The following is a 22,182-nucleotide window of genomic DNA, read 5'->3' as shown; positions in this document are numbered from 1 at the left end:
ACCATATTTGTTCACACAGGATTCAGTATACCATCAGGAGTCCGTGTATATCATGTATCAGGAGTCAGGAGTCCGTATATATCATGTATCAGGGGTGTATTTATCATATATCAGGAGTCAGGAGTCCATATATATCATGTATCTGTTGACTTTATCTGCTGACGCAGTGGACTGCGCTAATGTACACGTCATTGCTGCTCCGCCAGGGGAAACTTCCTGACAGATGGCTGTGTAGCGGTCTGCTGTTCAGTCAGAACAATGGCTGGTATAAAACAATTGATACGCTATCGTCTCCTAACCCCGACATCTGAAGTACCGACTTGATAAAATTACTGGAAAATTAATCTGCTAATTGACTTAACTCCCGATTCAGACATCTCTGTCGTTAGGTATAGCCAAACAGAACAGACCTTTCCACTGAAAACAATGCGGTCTGCGACACCACGGTATACGGCGGCAATAGTTGGCCCAATATCTTCACAGATGTGATTTTGAACGTATCCTTCACCAGAACAACTGAATTGCTCATTACTATCACGTGTTCGATGTCCACGAAAACATCAATGTCCATGACAGATTAAGTAACACAACTGCATTACAATGACAATGCCCACGGGGTCTTTCAGGACAATCAACACGGGGTCCTCGGCTATTGCAAGCCGGCATTTCCGACAATGCGAACATCATGCTGCCAAAGTTAACATAGGCCAATTTATTTAATTATAATTACAGAAATTGAATTACGTCACTCTATAAACACACATTTCGACTGCCAAAGATTAAGCACTGTGTCAGCTCTACACTGTAGTTAAGCCGGCGAAGAGGAAATAACAAATTACGTAAAATATTTTGGGCTCTTACCCGATCCCGAGACTGACTTACAGCAATGTAGAAGACGAAGAGAGTAAAACCCGAGCACAGATGGTGAAATCAGACCACTGGTGAAATCACAAGTCACAAATCTCAAAATGTTAACCACAGAGAAAATCAAAAACATTTTCACTCATACCGAGGTTAAGTTATCCTTCATGGTCTCCTCCCGTCGGTGCTACATGCATCTGTTTAGGGGTTGGCTTCACCGAAGCCGGTCGGTTGCAAGCTGGAATCTAGCCTGTGAATTTGTCAGATGCCTGGTGATAATCCGGTTACAATTATTAGTCATCTTAAAAAGGGCAACAGTTCTATATAAATATAATGGAAAATTCTTGAGAACAGCCAAGCGTTGAACTCCAATTTGTGTAAATAAATACATACCCCACCTTCTTCACAGTTTTGCTGACGGGGTAAAACGAAACCATTTTCAAGCGTTTGGCGTGGCTAGGATTTGGTTGAAATGATTATCAGAAAGTGTAAACGATTGCGACAGTTTCATCGTAAATACAATGTATCCAGGTAATTATTTACTTGATTGGTGTTTACTGTGTTGGTATATTCAATGAAAGTTGCATATATACATAGGGACCTCCATGGCCGAGGTGGTTAGCGTGTCAGCGCGGCGCAATAACCCGGGAGCCTCTAACCAATGCGGCCGCCGTGAGTTCAGGTTCAGCTCATGCCCCATGGCTTCCTCGGTCGTGGGTTTCCCCCAAGTTCTGTCCAGTTTCCTCCGACATCATGCTGGCTGCCGTCGTATAAGTCAAATATTCCTGAGTACGGCGTAAAACACCAAACAAATCAATAAGTAAATAACACCCAGCCGATCAAGGTCCAAGAGAGCCTGTCAACAGCTACTTTAAAATGTTTAAGTTGAATAAACTTGGCAGATACATAGATCGGAGCCCTCAATGACTCACTTGAATAAAGCATCCACACAGTAAATCGTCCTGTTACCAATGAGATCGCGTGTTCTAATCCAACTCTCACTTTACTTCAGCAGTTTTGATTGTAAAGCCTCAATCAAATGCATAAATATATTTAAATACCGTGTCACTTTGAATAGTCTAGGGTCCCATCTTACGAAGCCTTCTTAACGTTACGAGCACGTAACTACCATGGCAACCAGTAATGTAGGCATTACGTCGTTATGGCCGTTACGTTCTTATAACGTTAAGTGGGCTTCGTACAAGTAGGCCCACACTAGTATACAACCGTATCTTGTGTTTTCCACAGTTTGGCCACAGAAAAAGTCATAAAATACAATTATATTTGTTGGCTTTATTTTCCATTTACAAAAACATGCTTATGCTTGCATTAGTTTGCATATCACAGTCACAGACGGACGGAATAAAAAAAACCCATGGAGTGTAAGATCTAAAACAAAACAGTATCCAACTTGAAGACAATCCCATAATTGTCGACATATGTTCTTCTTGTTAAGACATGTGAAAATATTCCCTATACCCAGTAAAGCTCCAAAACTTTATTGAATAACAGTAGACTTTAAGCTTGCAAAGAATGACACAAAGCTGTGCCATTTTCTGACAGCTTCTGTGGTTAAGATTTTGTAAGTTATGTGATTTAAAATTTTCTAACAAATAAAAAGAAATTTCATTCATTTGTTCTCTGCAATCTTAAAGAGTATCAAGTTAAATGACGCACGTCCAACATGAACAACAGAACAGCAGTGGTGGAATTATATAAAATAGAATGTGCGATAACCTATTCGGATATTCCATTACTTAGGTGCAGTAAGTAAAAAAAAAAGCAACACAACAAACTTCATCATACATGGACAACTTTAAAAATGAACAACTTTTCGAGTCGTTTTACAATAAAAATGAAAAAAGCGCATTAAGAGGAATGTTGAAAATATTTTGCCGCAGTTTACAGTTACACTGACTGGCATTCAGGTATGGCAGTGATAAAACAATGTGTATATAAATAAAAATAAATAAATACAAAAATTCTCAAAATAATTGACAGACATTGTCATACTCTTGAAGATTAACATTATATACCTATAATACTCGCTTTCATAAATAAACTTTGGAAAATTTACAACATTGGACGTTTTGACTAGGGGGAGCGTGTAATGAGGGGAGATAACTATCACCGCCACATCATAAACTGTGGCTGTTGCGTGGGTTGCTTCCCCTGTTCATCATCAGCTAACACGTCTCCATTGACAGCTGCAGCTAAAGACGAGTCTTCATAAAAGGCATAGGTGGACTCCGGTCTGTCGTAAGATGTCTGGAACAAAGCCGGGATATACTGATCAAGAAAACAAAACATGAACTAAACGTCTACAAACCACAACCTACACCTTACAACTCCCCCCACCCCCACCCCTCACCCCCACCCCGCCAACACTTTCCTCAATCCCACACCAATGCAAGGGTCATATTTTATGTTTAAATGACAATTTAATCATGTGGGCTTCATAGTGGAGAAAAATGTTCGTCATTTAACTTTTGCGTTTTTGCTTCAATACATCTAATCTTCAGATATATTCCGGAGGGAATAATTATCATTTCTGCTTGAGATGAATGGGGGTCTTGAGATCTACACCCAATTAGGACTGAGATTTACAGATTGACAGATTTAGCGATCATTAATTTATAGGCAAACAGAATCTGGGGACTTACCAGTCTATAATGGCCTCCTGTATAACTCTGTGAGGGCAGGGATATCTGCAACATGGAGAAATGGTTGAAACAAAATATATAACTCATACAAAGAATAATATATGAATGTGTAAACATAAATTTGGATTATCTGTCATTATCCCTTAAATTTGTCTGGTATTTAATACAGTACTAATTTTTCAACTTATTTAACACCACTTGGAGGGTAGAGGAAACCCAAAGTAATAGCAGAAACCACCAGCCTTATGGTATTATGTGACAATCTTTCTAATATAAAACTGCAGTTGAACCAACAAAAGCTGGACTTCAACCAGTATCTGATCAGTCAAGGCTCAATCAGTTACTCAGAAAAATACACTGTATCTGAAGGTGTGTATTTTCTTTTAACAACAAATACAATTCTTCCAGCTGACCTACCTTCCTGATGACACCCTTGTCTATCAGCTGCTGTTTGCTAGTTCTCTGCAGCCCAAGGGCAGCAAAATGAGGCCAGATTTTCTCGGAGGCCGACGCAAAGTCTTTTGGGGACCTGTCACGTACATGTAGGAAAATTTATGTTCTAACTACACGTTTAGTGCTCACACTTGTAGCACACTATGACTTTCTTCCGTGTTTTTAGTGCTGCACTATTTGGTATAATACAATTCACTTATATGTCCATGGTGCTGCCCCACCCCCGCAGTAAACTATAATTTTCTCCGTCTTTACTGCTAATGCTAACAGTACACTATAACTTAAGTACTTCCATTCCTATAGATCTACATATACTATATATTGCAATTAGTTATTAAAACCTTACTTCCATGACATTAGTGTTGACACTTGTGCCTCATTATTTATAACTTTATCATAATTTTTTAATTTATAAAGCATTTATAATTTACTGATTTATATATTTTCTTAACTGGTGTTTTACATCATCCTCGATAATATTTCGCTAAAACAATGCCGGTCAGCATTATGGTGGGAGGAAACCAGACAAAGCCAGGGGGGAAACCCACGACCATCCGCACATTTTATAATTTACTATCATCTTTTAAAGTGTAACGCTGACTCTAGCAATGCACTATAACTTCCTTCCATGTATATAGAAACAACACTAACAGTATACTACAGCTTTGTATTGCCGATAACAGCAATTATTACACTACAACTTTCTTAAATAAAGTGACCTGGGTGCTAATTCCAACATTCCATATAACTCCTTTTCTATAAATCAGGCCCAGATACTGTCACTACCTTCCATGTCTACATTGATGATTGTTGCTTCAAGTGCTACTGGAACAGTGCATAAGAAACATCCTCAAGTCATCATCTTGCACTTGGAAAAATTTAGATGCAATATCCAATCTCACCTTCCTTCGAAGTCTTTCACTTGTGGATCAGCTCCATGCTCCAATAACACCATGACAACCTGAAAATATTAACGGCTTCTTAACCCATGGAGTTTAAAAAAACAAAGAAAAAAAAAACATGAAAACATGATTTCTTGTCAGTATTTTAAAAGATATGACAGATATTTAACTATGTTCAATGCCATTTGTTAGAGTAAGTCTTGAAAAACCTAATGCTTACATCTTGGGGGCAGATTTAACCATGAGATGGTGGTAGATGGTGAATACTGAACATGACACTAAGGTCCATACAAGGCAGGTCATCTTACAAAATCGTTTTTCATATATCTACTGAGATGTAAAGTCTCACAAGTTGTCATTTTATAAAACTGAATACAGCACATATACAGCACAAAAAAAGCCATTGCCGGGGCATTCGTGGCTCAGTTGGATATCGCACTAGTGCAGTGTAATGACCCAGGACCCTCTCACCAAAGCGGTCGCAGTGAGTTCAAGTCCAGTTCATGCTGGCTTCCTCTCCAACTGAACATGAGTAGGTCTGCTAGCAACCTGCGGATGGTCGTGGGTTCGCCCTGGGCTCTGCCCAGTTTCCTCCCACCATAATGCTGGCCGCCGTTGTATAAGTGAAATATTCTTGAGTACAGCGTAAAACACCAATCAGATAAAAAAAAAAGAATAAATAAATAAAAAGCCATTGCACATGTATGTGTAGTCTACAGTTAAAACGTAAAATATCACAAATAAATAAAAAAATATCACACTTTCTTTACTACAGCAATGAATGACACAATGAAAGTCATTACTGTTTTACATCTCATATCCATATAACAAGAGAATTCTGAAGCACACTTACTGGGCCATGTTCCTGGAATGTAGCAGCATGCAGGGGTGTCCATAACGTCCTCTTATTCTGGTGGTTGGGCGCTGAAAAGGGTTAAAACTTTGGCCTCAGTTCAAAGACGTTACACTTTAACGAATCACTCAGGGACGGTTTTAGATCTTTCTCACTTGGGCACATTCAGTACCAAGACAGATTGCTGAAAATTTGGATATATATAAAACCAGCAGGTCGAAGAATTTGATAAGTCGAAGAGTTGAATTCCGAATGGCCAGATACATACGGTTATAACACCTTACCAGAATATCAATGTGTCAAACACTAAACTTTGCTTCCTTGGTGCATTTGTACCATATAAAAGTACGAAATGTATTTGTTTAAAATTAAGACAATTCTCTTTCTTTCCTTGGTGCAATTGTACCAAGGAATCCAGTCACAGTTCCACTCACCAGCTCCCCTGTTCAACAGTTCTTTAACAATGTCTTTCATGCCCCAAAATGATGCTGAAAACAAGACACAATGAAAATAACATCACATGCATAGTGTGAAGGTACAAAGAGTCCATGAGCCTCATACACAATTTATTTACTTATTTGATTGTTGTTTTATGCCATGAAAGAATATTTCACTTATTCGATGGCGGTCAGCATTATGGTGGGAGGAAACCGAACAGAGCCCGGCGAAACCCACAACCATCTGCATGTTGCTGGCAGACCTTCCCACGCACCTTATTTGTGAGAGGCTCCTGGGTCATTATGCTAGCGCGCTAACCAACTGAGCCACGGATTGAAATATGTGTAATTACTATACATATATTCATGTGTGTAATTAAGTATTTAATTAAATTAAAATTACAATGAGTAATTGTGTTCAAAGTCAAATACTCTGGGATCATGAAACTACTAGATGTACAATTATATTATAACAAAAGCAAACCCAGCATAGAATATGATGTAGTTTTGTGGTTATAAGTTCAAACCCAGTTGCTTACAGTAAGCCAATTTACAAGACACTTTCCGAGAATTGACTCACCTATGTATAGCTGAGACTGCAGCAGTTGAGTACCACTTCCCTCTACCTTAATGTTCTCTGTGAGGAACTCCTCCACAAGCTGTAACATATTTTTAAGACCAAATAAATGTGCGCTATGTACTGAGAAGCATTAAGAATTTACAACAACAATATAAGGTGATAAGTCTACCACTAAAAATTCAAAATGCAAGAAGCAAAAATACGAATACATGTCTACACCAAACTCCAATGAATGGAGATAACCTATTTTGGCATGATAACAAAACTATGTTACTGAAATTTCTCACAACTGAGGCCTAGGCCTTTTAAATTTCAAACATTCATGTATTTTAACACACTACTGAAATTGTGGAAAATCTTATATTTGCTGTTCATAACTGTACAAGTAGGATGTAAATATTTCATAAAATATTAAAAACTTTCTAAATACACAATACACATGTTTATATATATATATATATATATGTATATATATATAGCACCTCTAGATCTACTGAGCCAAGAGAAGGCAATGAATAACCTTATGATTTCATGTACTTAGCAGGTGAAGAGTAAAAGGCTGTTAAGAACACAACAGGTCTGGCATCCTGTCAACCTGGAAGATTACCCTACAGGTTTCAAGGCTTTGTTGGACTCAGAAGCCTTGAGTCCACAAAAGCATGATAGGCAACATGGATAAACATCCTCAAGTCTGTAATATCATGTTGACTGACTGATTAAATGATTAGTGTTTAATGTAGAAGATTCTGACTGCCAGGTTTATGGGCGGAGGAAATTAGGGTGTCTGGAATTAACCAGCCATCTATGGCAAATAAATGACAAACTTTCACACGTGTCATGCACATATTTTCACCCACAATGCAAGGTCAGTGTGTATGCCATGTTGGTGAAGGTAAGTGCTTTCCACAAAATTTCATGTAAGATCATAAAATGTGCCACAAGAACTGTTAACATAATGCCACCAGGCACGTTCAATTAGACCAGAAAATCCATTACATTTTGGAAATTACGACATGTGCTTAAGAAAAAAAAAGGAATATACATGCAGAACATCACTGAAGACATATTAATAAAATTACACATAAATCATATGATTTCAGATTCAAATATTACAAACATGGTGACCAAAAACTGATAACAGCACTGAGTTAATTGGTAGAACTTTGTCATAAATTCACAAAGTAGAGTCACTACCACTTTTTAATTTAAAATAATAAAAAGAACAGTTATTCATGTACTGTTTAACATTTAACACATACAATCACATGTAATCACATGGCAATTTAGTAAAAGACATGTACAGTCCAGGTGAGACGTTATACTTCACACAATGAAAAACAAAAATACATGTACCTTTTTCCTTTCATCATCCAATTTGAAAAGCTATTAATGTAAGTGAAACATCCATATCAGGGTGCAATTGTAACACTTCATTTATTGAACAATTATCTTATTTTATTTATCTGATTAGTGTTTTACGCTGCACTCAAGAATATTTCACTTATACGACGACAACCAGCATTATGGTGGGAGGATACCAGACAAAGCCCAGGGGAAACTCATGACCATGCGCAGGTTGCTGTCAGACCTTCCCACGTACACCAGGAGAGGAAGGCAACACGAGCTGGACTTGAACTCACAGCGACCGCATTGTATCCTATTTTATGATACAAAGCAATGGAGTATGGTCATTATTACTGTTTAGAATACTTCAGAACATACATGTAATAGCCAGAATGCATATGGCACAACGATAAAACATTGACAACATTAAAAAATACGCATAATATATTAGTGGTTGCGCAAAAAAAAATTCTGGACAGACTGTAAACAGCCTGATAACAGCTAAAAGCACCATCTATGGCCCATCAAGTTGGTTGCAAGATCAATTTCTTACTAATTTTGTCTTTTCAGCTTGGCTTTGAGGCATTTTCTTCAACCTTTTCAACATCTTAAGCACTTTCTTTCACTGGAATTTATGCATACGATTATTAAAAAAATGACACTAAACTGATCTGTTTGTGTCACTAACACAAAGATGAAAGCGTTATGAAACTGTGCAATTTATTTCTCTAGGCCTTTCTTAGAATGTTTCAAAAAATGATTGCAGAGGCAGTTAAAAGGATTGAAGAATTTGGGTATGTAAATCACAATTATTCATTATATTTATCAAAATTGTTCAGTGCAGAGAAGTGTAATAGAGTTTCCATGAAAATAATGCTGGCCCTTTGGAGCTGAAGTGAATCAAAGAATTCCAGAATGCATTTCATACTTGTTTCAATGTCATGACTGCAAACAATTAAAGCTGTCTGTACTCACACTGTTACATGCATTAAATCCTGTCTTGGCAGGTACACACCAAACGACAAACTTCACATGTAAATACCTGGGAATAATCACAGCTAACTGGAGTGAATGGGTTTTGAAATATATCAATTAACTGCAATAAAACGGACAGTACTTAGGTTCAGACTTCCATTAAGACAGCCTTTTCAGATACAGTCTGAGACTGCTTTGTCATTAGGTTTGGCAAAATGTTTACATGTATGTGAAAAACACCGATATGTAAACTTTCAAAAACTTCATGTTAATCCAGTCTGACGTTTTTTCCGCTCATCTGTAAAAAAGATATTGGATAGTTTCTGTCTGCACCATTCAACCATGTGCCTATCTCTGCAGGGCTGTAAATGCGTATACTATCACAGCACTGTCTTCATCCATAAGCTCTGTACTTCCCATACTGGCTTCAATACACTAATAATAATAAAATAATGTGTCTGTCCGTACTAATGGTCATCTCAGCTATCGATTGCAGATAGGTGTCTCTAGTAAATCCCCACAAACATAAAACTGGTGGGAGCTGAATAAATCTGAACTCGAATCGCCATGTTTGAATGCATACTCTTCACAGTGAGGAGAATCATGTATACAATTATCACTGTCACTATTACTACTAGACAAGTCTGACTTTATGACACCCATGGGCTGATTGTTTTGCATCAGTCTCAGCAGTTATGACCTAGAGGGAACCCATAAACAACACTGACCAATAAAAAAATTTCTCCCACAATTAAAGTAAAGATTCAACAAGATTTACAAACAAGAGCTGTCAGGACTATGAATTCAAACATGGCGATTGGAAGTTTGAATTTATCCGGCTCCCACCAGTTTCATGCTTGTGAGGATTTACTAGGGATGACATATGGGAACACCTATCTCGAATCAATAGCTGAGACAATTACGAGTGCTGACACAGGAAGTCCAGAGGTGTTCAAAGTAAGCTTATGGATGAAGACAGGGCTGTGATAGGATACGTAGCATACTGTGTGGAATAAGCATAGAAATGCATGTGTTAGGGTAAAAGCTCCCGACTTTCAATCTGAGATTGGCCGGAAGTGCCATAAGGGTTCATTCTGACTTTTGACAATGCACGGTAAGGCTCTGTAATGCCTATCAATAATTCCTATAGATGAAAAATCTTAAGTACTTAATTTGGCTGTTTTAAAGACCTGACAGCTGTCACGTGGCAACAGCAAAGGGACATACGTCAATTAGGCTAAGTGGGTCGGCAGCCAACAGAGGCATCAACCTTGTCCTAATATCTACCCTGATCTTGTTTAACAAGCAGGGAAACGGAACAAACTGTCCACAAAGTGTGCTGTTATCAAAGACTGCATTAAGGTTTCCATGGTAATTTTTAACGACACCAGATTCCGACATAAACAACAACACACCTTGGAGAGGTGCCAGTAAGCATAATAGTCCAAAAAAATGTATTATTACCCGTTCATCTCCAGTCTGCACTAAAGTTGACAAGTTTTCAAAAGGGATGTGCGCAACTTCAAGCTGAGACTGTAAATCTTCCAGGACACTCGCGTTCGCCGACATGTTTGTTGATAGTGCAACATATTTACCTCCACACACTGGAGATTTACACGCAAGAGACCGGCGCGGGTGGGATTACTGTTCGCAGGTTGGAGAAAGGCAAACACGACTAATGTGCAAAAGTGAATGTGAAATGTGGCTTTAAAGAGGTTAGACACGAGATTTTTTGCAAAAAAAAAAATCGCCGAGCGTAAATCCAATCGAATTTAGGCTGTTATTTTAAAAGAGCTGAAATAGTTAGGCTACCTTTCACAAAATATCAACCTCGTTTGTGCACACGTGTGTTAGACACAGGTGTTGATCCTACATGCCCAGTCATAATACTACTGTATGTGTACTGTATCTGGAACTGATAACAGTTATATTGTACAGACTGTATGTAAAGAAGGACAATATGTCCATTTGTATAGGCTACACACAGCTAGTGTACATATAGTGCCATGATCGGGAATTTTAAATCGATGCGGTAGGCCAAAATCGTTAATAAACTTCGTCAAATTTAGCCCTATAAAGGTTTGTATTACTTTTTCAAACGTTAGAAGAATCCTTTTAACACTGTAAATAGTACTGGTACGAGCCTGATAGGAGGATAATTTGAGCAGGGATCCCAGCCAACTTTGGGCATATAGGAATTTTACACCACAGATAAAATAGGCGGTGTATCACGGGATAATAGACAATGGAGAATTGATGACAAAGATGATAATAGACATGATGTGATAGACAATGGAGAATACGCAGGAATGTCATTGAAAAGATGTTACATACAATGGAGAACGAAAAACAAAGAATGCAACTGACATTATGTACACAGCAATATAAAATGGCGAAAAAAGAATGGAATAAACATCATGGGATGATAGCAAAGGGAGGATGAAACTAACAACAAAAAATGTAGTAGACATGGAATAATAGATAATGGAGAATAAACGAAAATGAATGCAGCTTAACACTGGATGCAGCGTGGGAGACAAAGGGAGATTGAACAAGCAAGAATGCAAAGACACATTTGGTAATATACAATGGAGAACAAATGGTACCGGAAAGTAATATAGCTGACATTGTCGGTTAGCCAGATAATGGAGAATACACGGACGAGAATGTAACTGACAACGTGTGATATACAACGAAGAATAAACAACAACACACAGTATAACAATAAAGAACGCTGTTGACACAGGGGGATAGACAATGGAGAATAAACAACAAGGATTATAGAAGGGAATAAACATATCGTGCATGGGCAATAGAAAATACACAGGCAAGAATATACGTAAAGAGGATATGGCAGACAGCAAAGAATTGAATGAACCAGGTGTGATAGACAATGAAGAATAAACAACAAAGAATTGAATGGACAAGGTGTGATAGACAATGGAGAATAAACAACAAAGAATTGAGAAAAATCAACAAAGAATTGAATGGACAAGTTGTGATAGACAATGGATAATAAACAACAAAGAATTGAATGGATCAGGTGTGATAGACAATGGAGAATAAACAACAAAGAATTGAATGGACAAGTTGTGATAGACAATGGAGAATAAACAACAAAGAATTGAATGGACAAGGGATGATAGACAATGGAGAATAAATAACAAAGAATTGAATGGACAAGGGATGATATACAAGGGAGAATGAACGAAAATGAATGCAGTTAAACAAAAAACAGAATGCAATTGACATTGGATGATAGACAATGGATAATAATAAAGCAAAGAATGCAACTGACTGCAATGAAGAATAAACAACAAAGAATGAAAATGGTATGGGGTGGGGTACAATGCACAATAATAAAAAAACAAGACCAAAGGGCATGCCTTGATGGGCATTGGGCAATTTATAACAAAGAATACAGTCAACACGTGGTGATAGACAAGGGAGAATAAACGACAAACTATGCGACGAACACTAATTGATAGACAATGGAGAACACAATACACAAGCAAGGATATAACTGACAGGGACTAAACCATGCGTAATTAACAACACCACGAAGTGATAGGCAAAGCAGAAGTGATAACAAAGAATGCAATGGAGACGTGGTGAAAGGCAATGGAGACGTGGTGAAAGCCAATGAATACGTGGTGAAAGGCAGTGGACACGTGGTGAAAGGTAATAGTGGTAAAAGGAGAATAAACAGCAAAGATGGCAACAGACATTCTGGTAGCCTGCATCTATGTTGGTTTTTTTAACAACACAGGCTTAAACCTAGTCTCCTCCACCACCCACCCTTCTGGTTTTGCACCAAAAAAGGCATATTGTAGGGGAAATAGGAATATTATAGAAAATAAAGCCAGACATTTATAAAATCTTTTAAGAAAAATAGGAGGGCTGGGATGTTTGATCAGATGACATGATCAAATGCTGATCATGCTGATTGGTTCCGCCTCAGGGGGGGGGGCTTCAATTTTCAGCACGACTTTTTTCAAGTAGCGGAGAAGGCAGGCCCTATACCAGTCTGGTTTCTAGAAATGTGAATTAGCGCCACCTGACGTCAGAGAGATGAAACCGACCAGGGCTCTAAACGTGCTGCGGTTCCTCTTGGCTATTCGGCTTTATTAAGACTGACAACCATCATATTTACTGGCCCGGCAAAATAGTCTATATAGTGTGATGTAAAACGTCCATTAATTAAAAGTAAACTATAAGATAATGGATGACTCACTGTGTAGTTTAAAGTGTAGCAAGATATGACATCAACCTGCGCATGGTCCTGTGTTTCCCTTGGGCTCTGCCTGGCTTACCCCCACCATAATGTTGGCCGCGAGACGTGGTGTAAGAGAAATAATCTTGAATGCTGCGTACAACACCAATCGAATAAATAAATAAATAAACATAGCTTAAAGTAAATGGTTGATATGTATATGTGAAAATCTGGTGGAAAATGAAGCCACAATTGATAATAAACACTTACCCTATTTGTTGACTTAACACGATATTTAATATTGTGAGAAAACAATATAAAATTATTTCGTACATTTATATTTTTGTTGAGAATAATTAAACAGACAAACTGACAGCCAAAAGAAACTTTACGACCCCGTGAGTTAAATTTAACCACCCTTTTCAGCAAATTAATACCAAATTATTGTAGGAAAACATTGTACGAAGCATATTCCCATATGCGACAAGCGTCATATACGCCCACACGAATTTGTTTGGAGACAACGAAGAAAGTTGAAAAATCATGTGACCCGTGCACATGTAATAAGTCTACTGAGCAGATACCGCCAAAGTAATGCCTCGTTTGATTCCAGAACAACGCGGGAGGGCCCCGGGTAATTTACACCTGAGGAACCGTTTCCTGACAGTGACGTCATCGCCAATCAATGCCTCAGGTCACCGGGTCAGTCGGCAGACCGTGTCCGGGAGACTCATGGCTCACGGAATTAGGGTCTATCGGCCATTCAGAGGGCAGTTGTTGATAGCCGAACATCGTCGCCAGAGGTTGCGATCGAATTGTACGCCGTTGGCGGCAACGTGATTGGCAACGTGTTGTTTTCACGGATGATAGCCGCTTGTGCCTGTTCTGAGCTGATGGCAGACAGCGAGTTTACCGTCGAAGAGGCGAATGAACGGCTGCATCATGCGTCCAGGAGGTGGTACCGTTTGATGGCAGCAGCGTGGTGGTGTGGTGTGGGATTTGTGGAGAGGAACGGATACCACTGGTCATCATCTACGGAAACCTAACAGCTCAACGTTACGTGGATGAAATTATACGTCCTGTTGTCCTGCTATTCCTTCAACAGCAGCCACGTGGTCTCCTGTACCAGCATGACAACGCCAGACCACATACAGCTCGAGTTGTGCAGAACTTCCTGGACACAAACGACGTTAACGTCTTGCCCAGGCCTACACGTTCCCCAGATATGTCCCCATAGAAAACCTTTGGGATATTAGGGGTAGTCAAATAAGGCAACGGCCACAGCTTGCAGCCAACCGACAAGAACTGGCGTTCTCTCTCCAAAATGAATGGCATTGAATCCCACGTCATCTCATCAGACTTTTTCTATGCATCGGAGAGTTTTTGCATGCATTGAAGCAAGGGGTGGCCACACGCGATATTGATAGGTTTTGATATTGACTGATTTTAAAAGTAATCAACTATTTGTATACTCTGCCCTTGTTAGCCAAGATTGAATGGCTATTTTTCTACCCCTGCTCTGTTTGTTCACTTGTAAAATGATTTGAGGGCTGCTTTGTCCGTTCTTACTCAAGACTTTCAATATCTAAAGTCAATCTGGTCTTTTCAATATATTAAACTTCAATCATCCTGATTTTTGCTTTGGCAAAATAAAGTGATTTGAAAAGTTTCTTTTAGCCGTCAGTTTATAAGCTGTCCATAAATATACCAACCATCAGACATAAGATGGCTGACTAAGTTCAACCAGCATTTAAGTCCTGGGTCATTTATTTATGGGTGGAAAAATCAACGAAACAAACAATGAACTCTGGTGAAAACGTCAACGCTGTATTTCGGGGTACGAGAGGAGAACAATGTTAAATATATCAAAACAGTATCTTTTGGAGGGAAAATGTATGCCTTCAAATTCCACATATTTTGTTTATCGACAAGTATGTGTTATTGCAAACAGGTATTTATTATTGCACACAAACCCAGGCTATAACTTCGGAACGTCTTCTGCTCGGATTTTCTCGTAAAACGGCCGTGCGGCATCTCTTCGCGTGTTTGCGGCTTTCAAAGCTTCGTGATAGTAACCATAGTAACCACCGCGTGGTTCTCTATTAACGGGGAAATGGCAGTCGTCTTTGGGCCATGGCCTCTGGAACACTTCCGGTGGTGGCATGTTTGGCAAATCCCGGGTGTATCCGTCAAGTCGCAACTCTGGAACACCGGATGGACGCAGGCCGACGCTTTTGTGGTAGAGGCCTGTAATAATAATAAGCGCAGTTTGCACATAAAAAAGGGAAAATCATACGATTTGGTTATGGTCATTTTTCTCAATAGGACTAGACTAAATATACCACTCAGGTGCAGAATTCATCATCTAAGTACTAACAGTGTATGGAAGTCGGATGCGGCCATGCTTACTTTCACAACTATGGCCCAAAACAAACAGGAACAGTGAGATTTAAACGATGTTCCGATCCGATATTGAGTGCAAACATCGCTTACGCCCGAAACTCCTGTGTTCAAGCGAATCGCGCGACCTCGTTGGAGTTTAACCCACATAATTCTAGCAATCTCGACCAAATCTCGCGCGGTGAATTGTCCCTAAAGATGTCCCAATGTGACCTGAGGATTCAACGTTATTTTTGTTCAGGGGATCACAAAATTTTAAGGAATTGTATAATACTTCGACATGCATACGAGATTTGGTCTGGAAATCACTGAGAACGCCAGATTCCAACCAGAATGCGAAATTCAGTCGGCAAGGCAAGATTAATTCAGTCGAGAGGGCGCGTTTTGCAAGAAAATGTCTTTGGAATCTCGCCAGAAAGTCGTATTGTCAAGGTAATTTCGACCAAATCTCGCCATGTAGTTCCAATATCACTGCTCTGTTTGGCAACATAGGTTACTGTGGATAGAAAGCGTAGTCGCATTCGGCTTCCATAACTCTTAAATCTGTTTTTCTCAATACTTCATAATTAAAATTCTGACAAATGAGATCGCAGGTTCGCAACCAGCCCTCGCTTAACGATGTTAAACACCAATTACGAAGATAACCCTGTTACCTGACGGAGTGTCACGATTCTTGACGAAGGAGACATACTGGTCCTCACTCTCCATGTAAATGGCGTCTCGTCGAGTCTCACGTGGAAGAGAGTGGTAGTCGTGGATGGGTATCCACCCCCGGGACGAGGGCACGTAATGGCCCACCCCCGCCCACACATGAGACATGCCCGCTCCTGACAGGTAGTTGTTCTCGGGAATCGCCCGGTAAGGACCTCTTTCTACCAGGATACTGCCCTTACTGTGGGTGTACTCAGGCTTATAGTGGGCCTTTGGAACAGCCATATCTGTCAATATACAAGTGTTAGAGGATTTCTTTCACTTCACCCAAGAGAAGACGTCAGGTTTCCATCGCGATTAGTTTGTGTGTTAGTCTGTTTTATATTCCCTAGCCTGTTTGTGTATCTTTTTGCATATCCAAGCCTATTTTCTGCATGACTATTCTTTAACGCCATACACGTGGATGATCGCGGTTTTTTCAGGCTCTGTGCGGTTTCCTTCCACCATTGTGCTGGAGGCCGAGGCTTTACTTCATGGCTGTTTGTTTGTATTTCTGGTTTATAGTTGTTCGTTTCCTTTGCAGCCAAACGTGGGAACGTCTGCAAGCAGCCTGCGGATGGCCGTGAGTTTCCTCCCACCATAACTGGCCACCGTCGTGTAAGAGAAATATTCTTGGGGTCTTGAGAAACACCAATCAAATAAACAAATAAATTATAGTGATTCGTCTGCTGTGTGTTTGTACATTTATTAATATTTTGTCTATCTGTTTTCATCTGCTTGCCTACTATTGTTACTTTTTTGTACGTTACTTTGTTTTCCGAAATAATTTAGTTATTTATTTGATTGTTCTTTATCACTAAACTCTATCTAGGCGTCAAAACAGACATTTCCATAAATAAGATCGCTTCCTACTATAAGAGGTCTACCAGCAACCTGCGGATGGTCGTGGGCTTTCCCCGGGCTCTGCCCGGTTTCCTCCCACCACAATGCTGGCCGCCGTCGTATAAGTAAAATATAGAAGCAGTCAACATGCAGTTGTTTTTGATGATGAAAAAACGTAAGGAATGATCCACAGGCGAATAACAGGAATGATCTAATAGTCGTTTATCATGCGAGTATTTACTTTTTCGATAATCAAAACATGTATCTCAGCTACGATTTTATTACAACTCTTCGGAGAGAGACTTTTCACTGACACAGTAGATGATAGTTGTATTGGAGGAAACCGGGTTAACAACTGCATGTCGAGTCACTGGTAAACTTGGTCACGTCTGGCATCTTGCCAAGTGAGGTAGTGGTCTTCAGTGAACGCCATTAAAAGATGTTTCAGAAGAGGCTCACAAGCGCCGTAATATTAGAATATTCATGAGGGAAATGCAAAAGAACAGATATTTCACACCGGTATCAATATTTCATGAACTCATTTTAAAAAAAGAGAGAGAGAGAGAGAGTTACACAGCACGGAGTTGAACTCCGGACACCTAAAGCTTTACATGTACTTTGGTAACCACAAGGAGCACCATTCATAAAACTTCATAAGTTCCATTTCTCGTAACTATTTTCATAAAAGACCTTATAATGGACCTGTGTTATAACGCCTTAAGGCAATGTGATTAACGAGCAAAGCAACGAAAAACTAGTGTGCGACGTACGAAGTCGGCGCACTCGACTGCACCGTTCAAATTGTATAGGTGTCAAAAGAGTGGCGAGTCCAAATTTACCTGATAAATACAGTTGTGGATATTCACGGTTTAAACATGCTCCCTAGGGCAGTCAGTGATATAGGTGATTAGGCTCAATTTTCGTCACAAGGGAATTTGGTTTATCACTAATTAGAGCGGAGACATATCAGATAATCCATAAAAATCCACAGATATACGAACCGTGAGTGCACTTAAGGCACTTGGCTTTCTAAGCAACCCGATATGCTAACTAGCGGTTAATGATGTCAGCTGTTGAACGTATATTCATTACAAATAATCTATGAAGGGTATTCTATGTCTCCAAATCTATGTAATTAGGACGGCATATAATCAACGTCTATACGAGAGCATACACTAGTTTGTACAGTTAAGTTCGATCGGCCTATACGTATTGGTGTCAATGAGTTTACCAGACAAGGTCTGCAATACAGCACTATGTATAGGCCCAGAACATCAACGCCTCCACGACTTTTGTGAATTTAAACGAGCTATTTTCAACACAAAAGATCGCATTTAAAATATGCAGCCATACCTGAGTCCAAAACGACGTATATACAGTTCAATCTTCAGACAAAAAAAAAATACACAAAGCCCGTCAGGTATAGAGAGAAATGAAATGCACGTTGTGTTGTGCTACTCCATATTGGTCACGTGAGCGTTGCTATGACGATTATGTCAACACGTCTCACCTGGGCGGGCCACTCCGGCTCTTGACTCGACTATTTTTACCTGCAGGCCGAATTAATCCAGGTAAGTGCTGACTGTAAGTGACTGATCAAAGAACAAATGTTATCTAATCCAAGTTCTCAGACCTTTCACTAAGTGAATAAAGACTGACTCTTTACTCTGGGCCGCACAAAGTCAATGTGCATATTTCAGGCGTGACAAACTTCGCTGTAAATGATCATAACTGTTTAGACACGCGCCAGTCATCGGCTCATTGTATGCAATACTATATAGAAGGAGTGTCCATATAGCACGTCTTATTATTTCTTTATTTGTTTGTTCCACTTTTTTTTTTTGTATATTCCTGTCTTGATACCAGTGTCCGTGAAACATCTTTTAGCGCAATTTTTAATGAAGCGCTTGTGTCTACATGAACATGTATTGTAATTTAACGTAGAGAACTTTTATGCCAAGTTATGAAAATGAAAACCGCGGATAGTCGTCGTATAAGTGAAATATTACTGAGTACGGCGTAAAACACCAATGAAATAAATAGGTAAATAAGTCAATATACAAACGTATATAATGACACACGGGTAAATAAACACGGCAAGGTAGTGTTAAATACATATTATTGTGCTAGCAACTATTTATGGTAATTCACAGTGTCCTTTTATCATCTTAAAGTTTTGTCCTGGGCTTCCCTGGCCAAAAGTGTTAGCACGCAGGCGGCTGCGCACTGACCAATGAGCCTCTCACTTGTGAGTTCAAGTCCAGCTTATGCTGGCTTCCTCTCCGGCCGTACGTTGGAAGGTCTGGCAATAACCATGGGTGTCCCCCGGGCACTGCCCGGTTTCCTCCCACCATAATGCTGATTCCGTCGTATAAGTGAAATATTCTGAATACGGCGTAAAACACCAAATCAAATAAAATAAATAAAATAAAGTGTTATCCTGCTATTTTACTGGAATGTCCAACGCCATGACACCAGACATGCAAATCACCATTGGATTAACGGGCCACTAAAGTTCATGGAACATGACCCATTTAGGCACCACGCCAAATACGGATAGTGGTGTTATCTGTGCTTTTGTAATTCTTTACCAATCAGAAGGACTATCAGAATTTCCATTGTTCATAACAAGAATTGACATACATGATGTACAGGTTTCTCCCGGCTGAACTATTAGCCTGCATTTATATGTATGTCTAAAGCCCTGTTTCCGCGGACATGTGACTGCGCTTGTGGAAAATAGTTCATGCGATTGTTTGACGCTTTAGCTACAGTGTTTCCACGCCCGTACGTTGACATCTGCGTTTCCTATTCTACTTTCCCATCTATTCAAGCGAGCATAATGTGACATGTCTGAATCACACTGCTTTAACACGTGCATTGAAGAATCGTGCTGAAGTTCGTGGAGACATGCGCTCCAGCTATTTATGTGAACCCCACTCCCGGAAGAACACGAACGGACGCGTTATCCCACACCGCAATCGCATGGTGGCCCGTGGAGATGGTGTAGTCAAAATAATGGAAGGTCACATTTTTGGCATAGACAGGAAGGAATAGCTTCGCCACAGGAAGGATCGAACGCTAAGGTCAATGGGGTTACGGTGATGAAGCAGGAATTACGTTATGTCAGATATAACAATAGCTCTGTCTCCACTTTGTTTCTATTCGCACTTCAACAAATCCATTCCTTTGAAAGGTTAGGACTAGACAAGAACACCCAGTCACAGAGTCTTCTAAGGTCAAACTTGGCAGTGTTGTAAAGCGAGTGTAGAGAGCGACATATGTGGTTTAAGGAGATTAATTATATAAGGCCATGAATCACATACTCCTTCACAGCGCATTCGGTTAATTACTGATACACGTACATTCATACGAGGAGTATATGAGAAGGAAAAAAAAAAGGGTTTATGATATAAATATTTAGCTAGGTTACATATAACTGAGAAAAATATGAATACGCTACCTGCGCTCGCTTTACATCACTGCCACCACTAGCAAACCACCGTACAGAAATCGTGAAGAACGCCGAGATCAGTGGGATCATATGAAGAAAACACAAGTTCTGACTCAACCATTAATTAAAAAATTAAGCCATTCGGTTAATTACTGATACACGTTACATTCATACGAGGAAATATATGAGAAGGAAAAAAAAGGGTTTATGATATAAATATTTAGCTAGGTTACATATAATTGAGAAAAATATGAATTAAAACTCTCTGATCAAGTCACGTTGGACAACAGAGAATAGTCTGTTTTCTTCAGTTCTTAACTAAAAGAGTCGAAAATTAGCTCTTAGGTGATTGCAACAGAGATGGTTTGATTTGTGTACGAGAAATACATTTAAAATTGGCTAGCGATCTCTTATAAGCCTATATCAGAATAATTCAATAAGACTTACCATGCGACATTTGGCCCATAGAAGATGAAGTGTGTCTCTATAGAACAATCAACATTGTATGACGTCACAATCACTCAAAGGGAAATAGCCCTGCAGCATTTCTGACGTCATGTCCTGACGTTCCTCGATACAACTCGTCTTTGTCCGGTGTGACGCAAAGATTTTACGTTACAATAAAGTTGCCTAATACAACAGCCTCGTATATGCCAAATATAACTCTTACTGAACATTTTCCGTTGCCTCTAATGTCCAGGCGACGGTTTCATTAAAGTCTGTTCAGATATTTCCTACCAATACATACTCTGTGTTGGACCATTTAATATGACGTCAAGAATGACTCAAGCTCCTCTTGTATAGTGGTGTATATGCCTAAGTGACCCCAGAAAGCAGTGGCAACGATATACCTTTCATTACGTATAACGTTTGTCAAGGCTGTCTTAGTATGCCATGGTTGCATATGCTGATGTCTTTGGCAATGGCGTTTTAGTGAAGCAGCAATACACGGCAAAGCCTCAAACTGATACTACCGGGTGGGTTCTGAACTGTGGCGGAGCTGTTCTGGGAGCGATTGCACAAAGCCCTTTCAGTGTAACAGTTATCGCGGCCACCAGCGCTGACCTTATCGACATTACGACGCCATGGCCTCTTAGACGGCCCGCAGTCCCGAACTGGCTCATACCAAAGATTTTAACATGGGTAATCTTGGCACTACCTCGCTTGGCGCTCACCATAACAGGAGTATGCCAAGTACTGGTTGGCCCCGTTAGCATAATGTGATAATGCGTCGTGCCTGGTGTCTGTGGAATGACGTTCCAGTCAGGCAGCTCTGTAATCATGTCGGCATTTGTTCCGGCCTGCAACAAGGAGACACAGTCGTGATTTGAATCCCCAAAACAAACAAACAAGCATGGCTATTTCGTGCTCGTAAATTTAAGAGAGCTTGTTATGAAGTGTTTTTTTACGGATTTAAACGATGTTGTGCTGCAGGTGCGGGAACTTTCTAATATTGCGCAATAACTGCCCAGTACCGAGCAGTGAAACTTATTCCGTATAGGCAAAACTGGCTT

General features: G+C 39.7%; 2 protein-coding genes across 2 annotated transcripts; both read right to left on the bottom strand.

Moving 5' to 3' along the window:
- Positions 1-2,153: 2,153 nt before the first annotated feature.
- Positions 2,154-10,643, bottom strand: LOC135477936 (putative ankyrin repeat protein RF_1099). Its single transcript, XM_064758163.1, has 8 exons — positions 10,533-10,643; positions 6,750-6,828; positions 6,167-6,220; positions 5,733-5,803; positions 4,880-4,938; positions 3,942-4,053; positions 3,525-3,569; positions 2,154-3,129 (listed from the first exon to the last, which is right to left on the bottom strand). The coding sequence occupies exons 1-8, from the start codon at positions 10,635-10,637 to the stop codon at positions 2,989-2,991; spliced, it is 666 nt and encodes a 221-aa protein (XP_064614233.1). The 5' UTR covers positions 10,638-10,643; the 3' UTR covers positions 2,154-2,988.
- Positions 10,644-15,214: 4,571 nt separating this feature from the next.
- On the bottom strand, positions 15,215-18,679 carry LOC135478058 (uncharacterized). Its single transcript, XM_064758323.1, has 3 exons — positions 18,568-18,679; positions 16,335-16,619; positions 15,215-15,528 (listed from the first exon to the last, which is right to left on the bottom strand). Exons 2-3 carry the CDS (start codon positions 16,615-16,617, stop codon positions 15,260-15,262), a joined length of 552 nt encoding a protein of 183 aa, XP_064614393.1. The 5' UTR covers positions 16,618-16,619; positions 18,568-18,679; the 3' UTR covers positions 15,215-15,259.
- Positions 18,680-22,182: the final 3,503 nt, after the last annotated feature.

The sequence above is a fragment of the Liolophura sinensis genome, chromosome 11 (genome assembly GCF_032854445.1).
Source record: "Liolophura sinensis isolate JHLJ2023 chromosome 11, CUHK_Ljap_v2, whole genome shotgun sequence".
In the NCBI taxonomy this organism is placed as follows: Eukaryota; Metazoa; Mollusca; class Polyplacophora; order Chitonida; family Chitonidae; genus Liolophura; species Liolophura sinensis.
The sequence above is the reverse complement of the archived record's forward strand: the minus strand, read 5'-3'. Positions and strand labels throughout refer to the sequence as shown.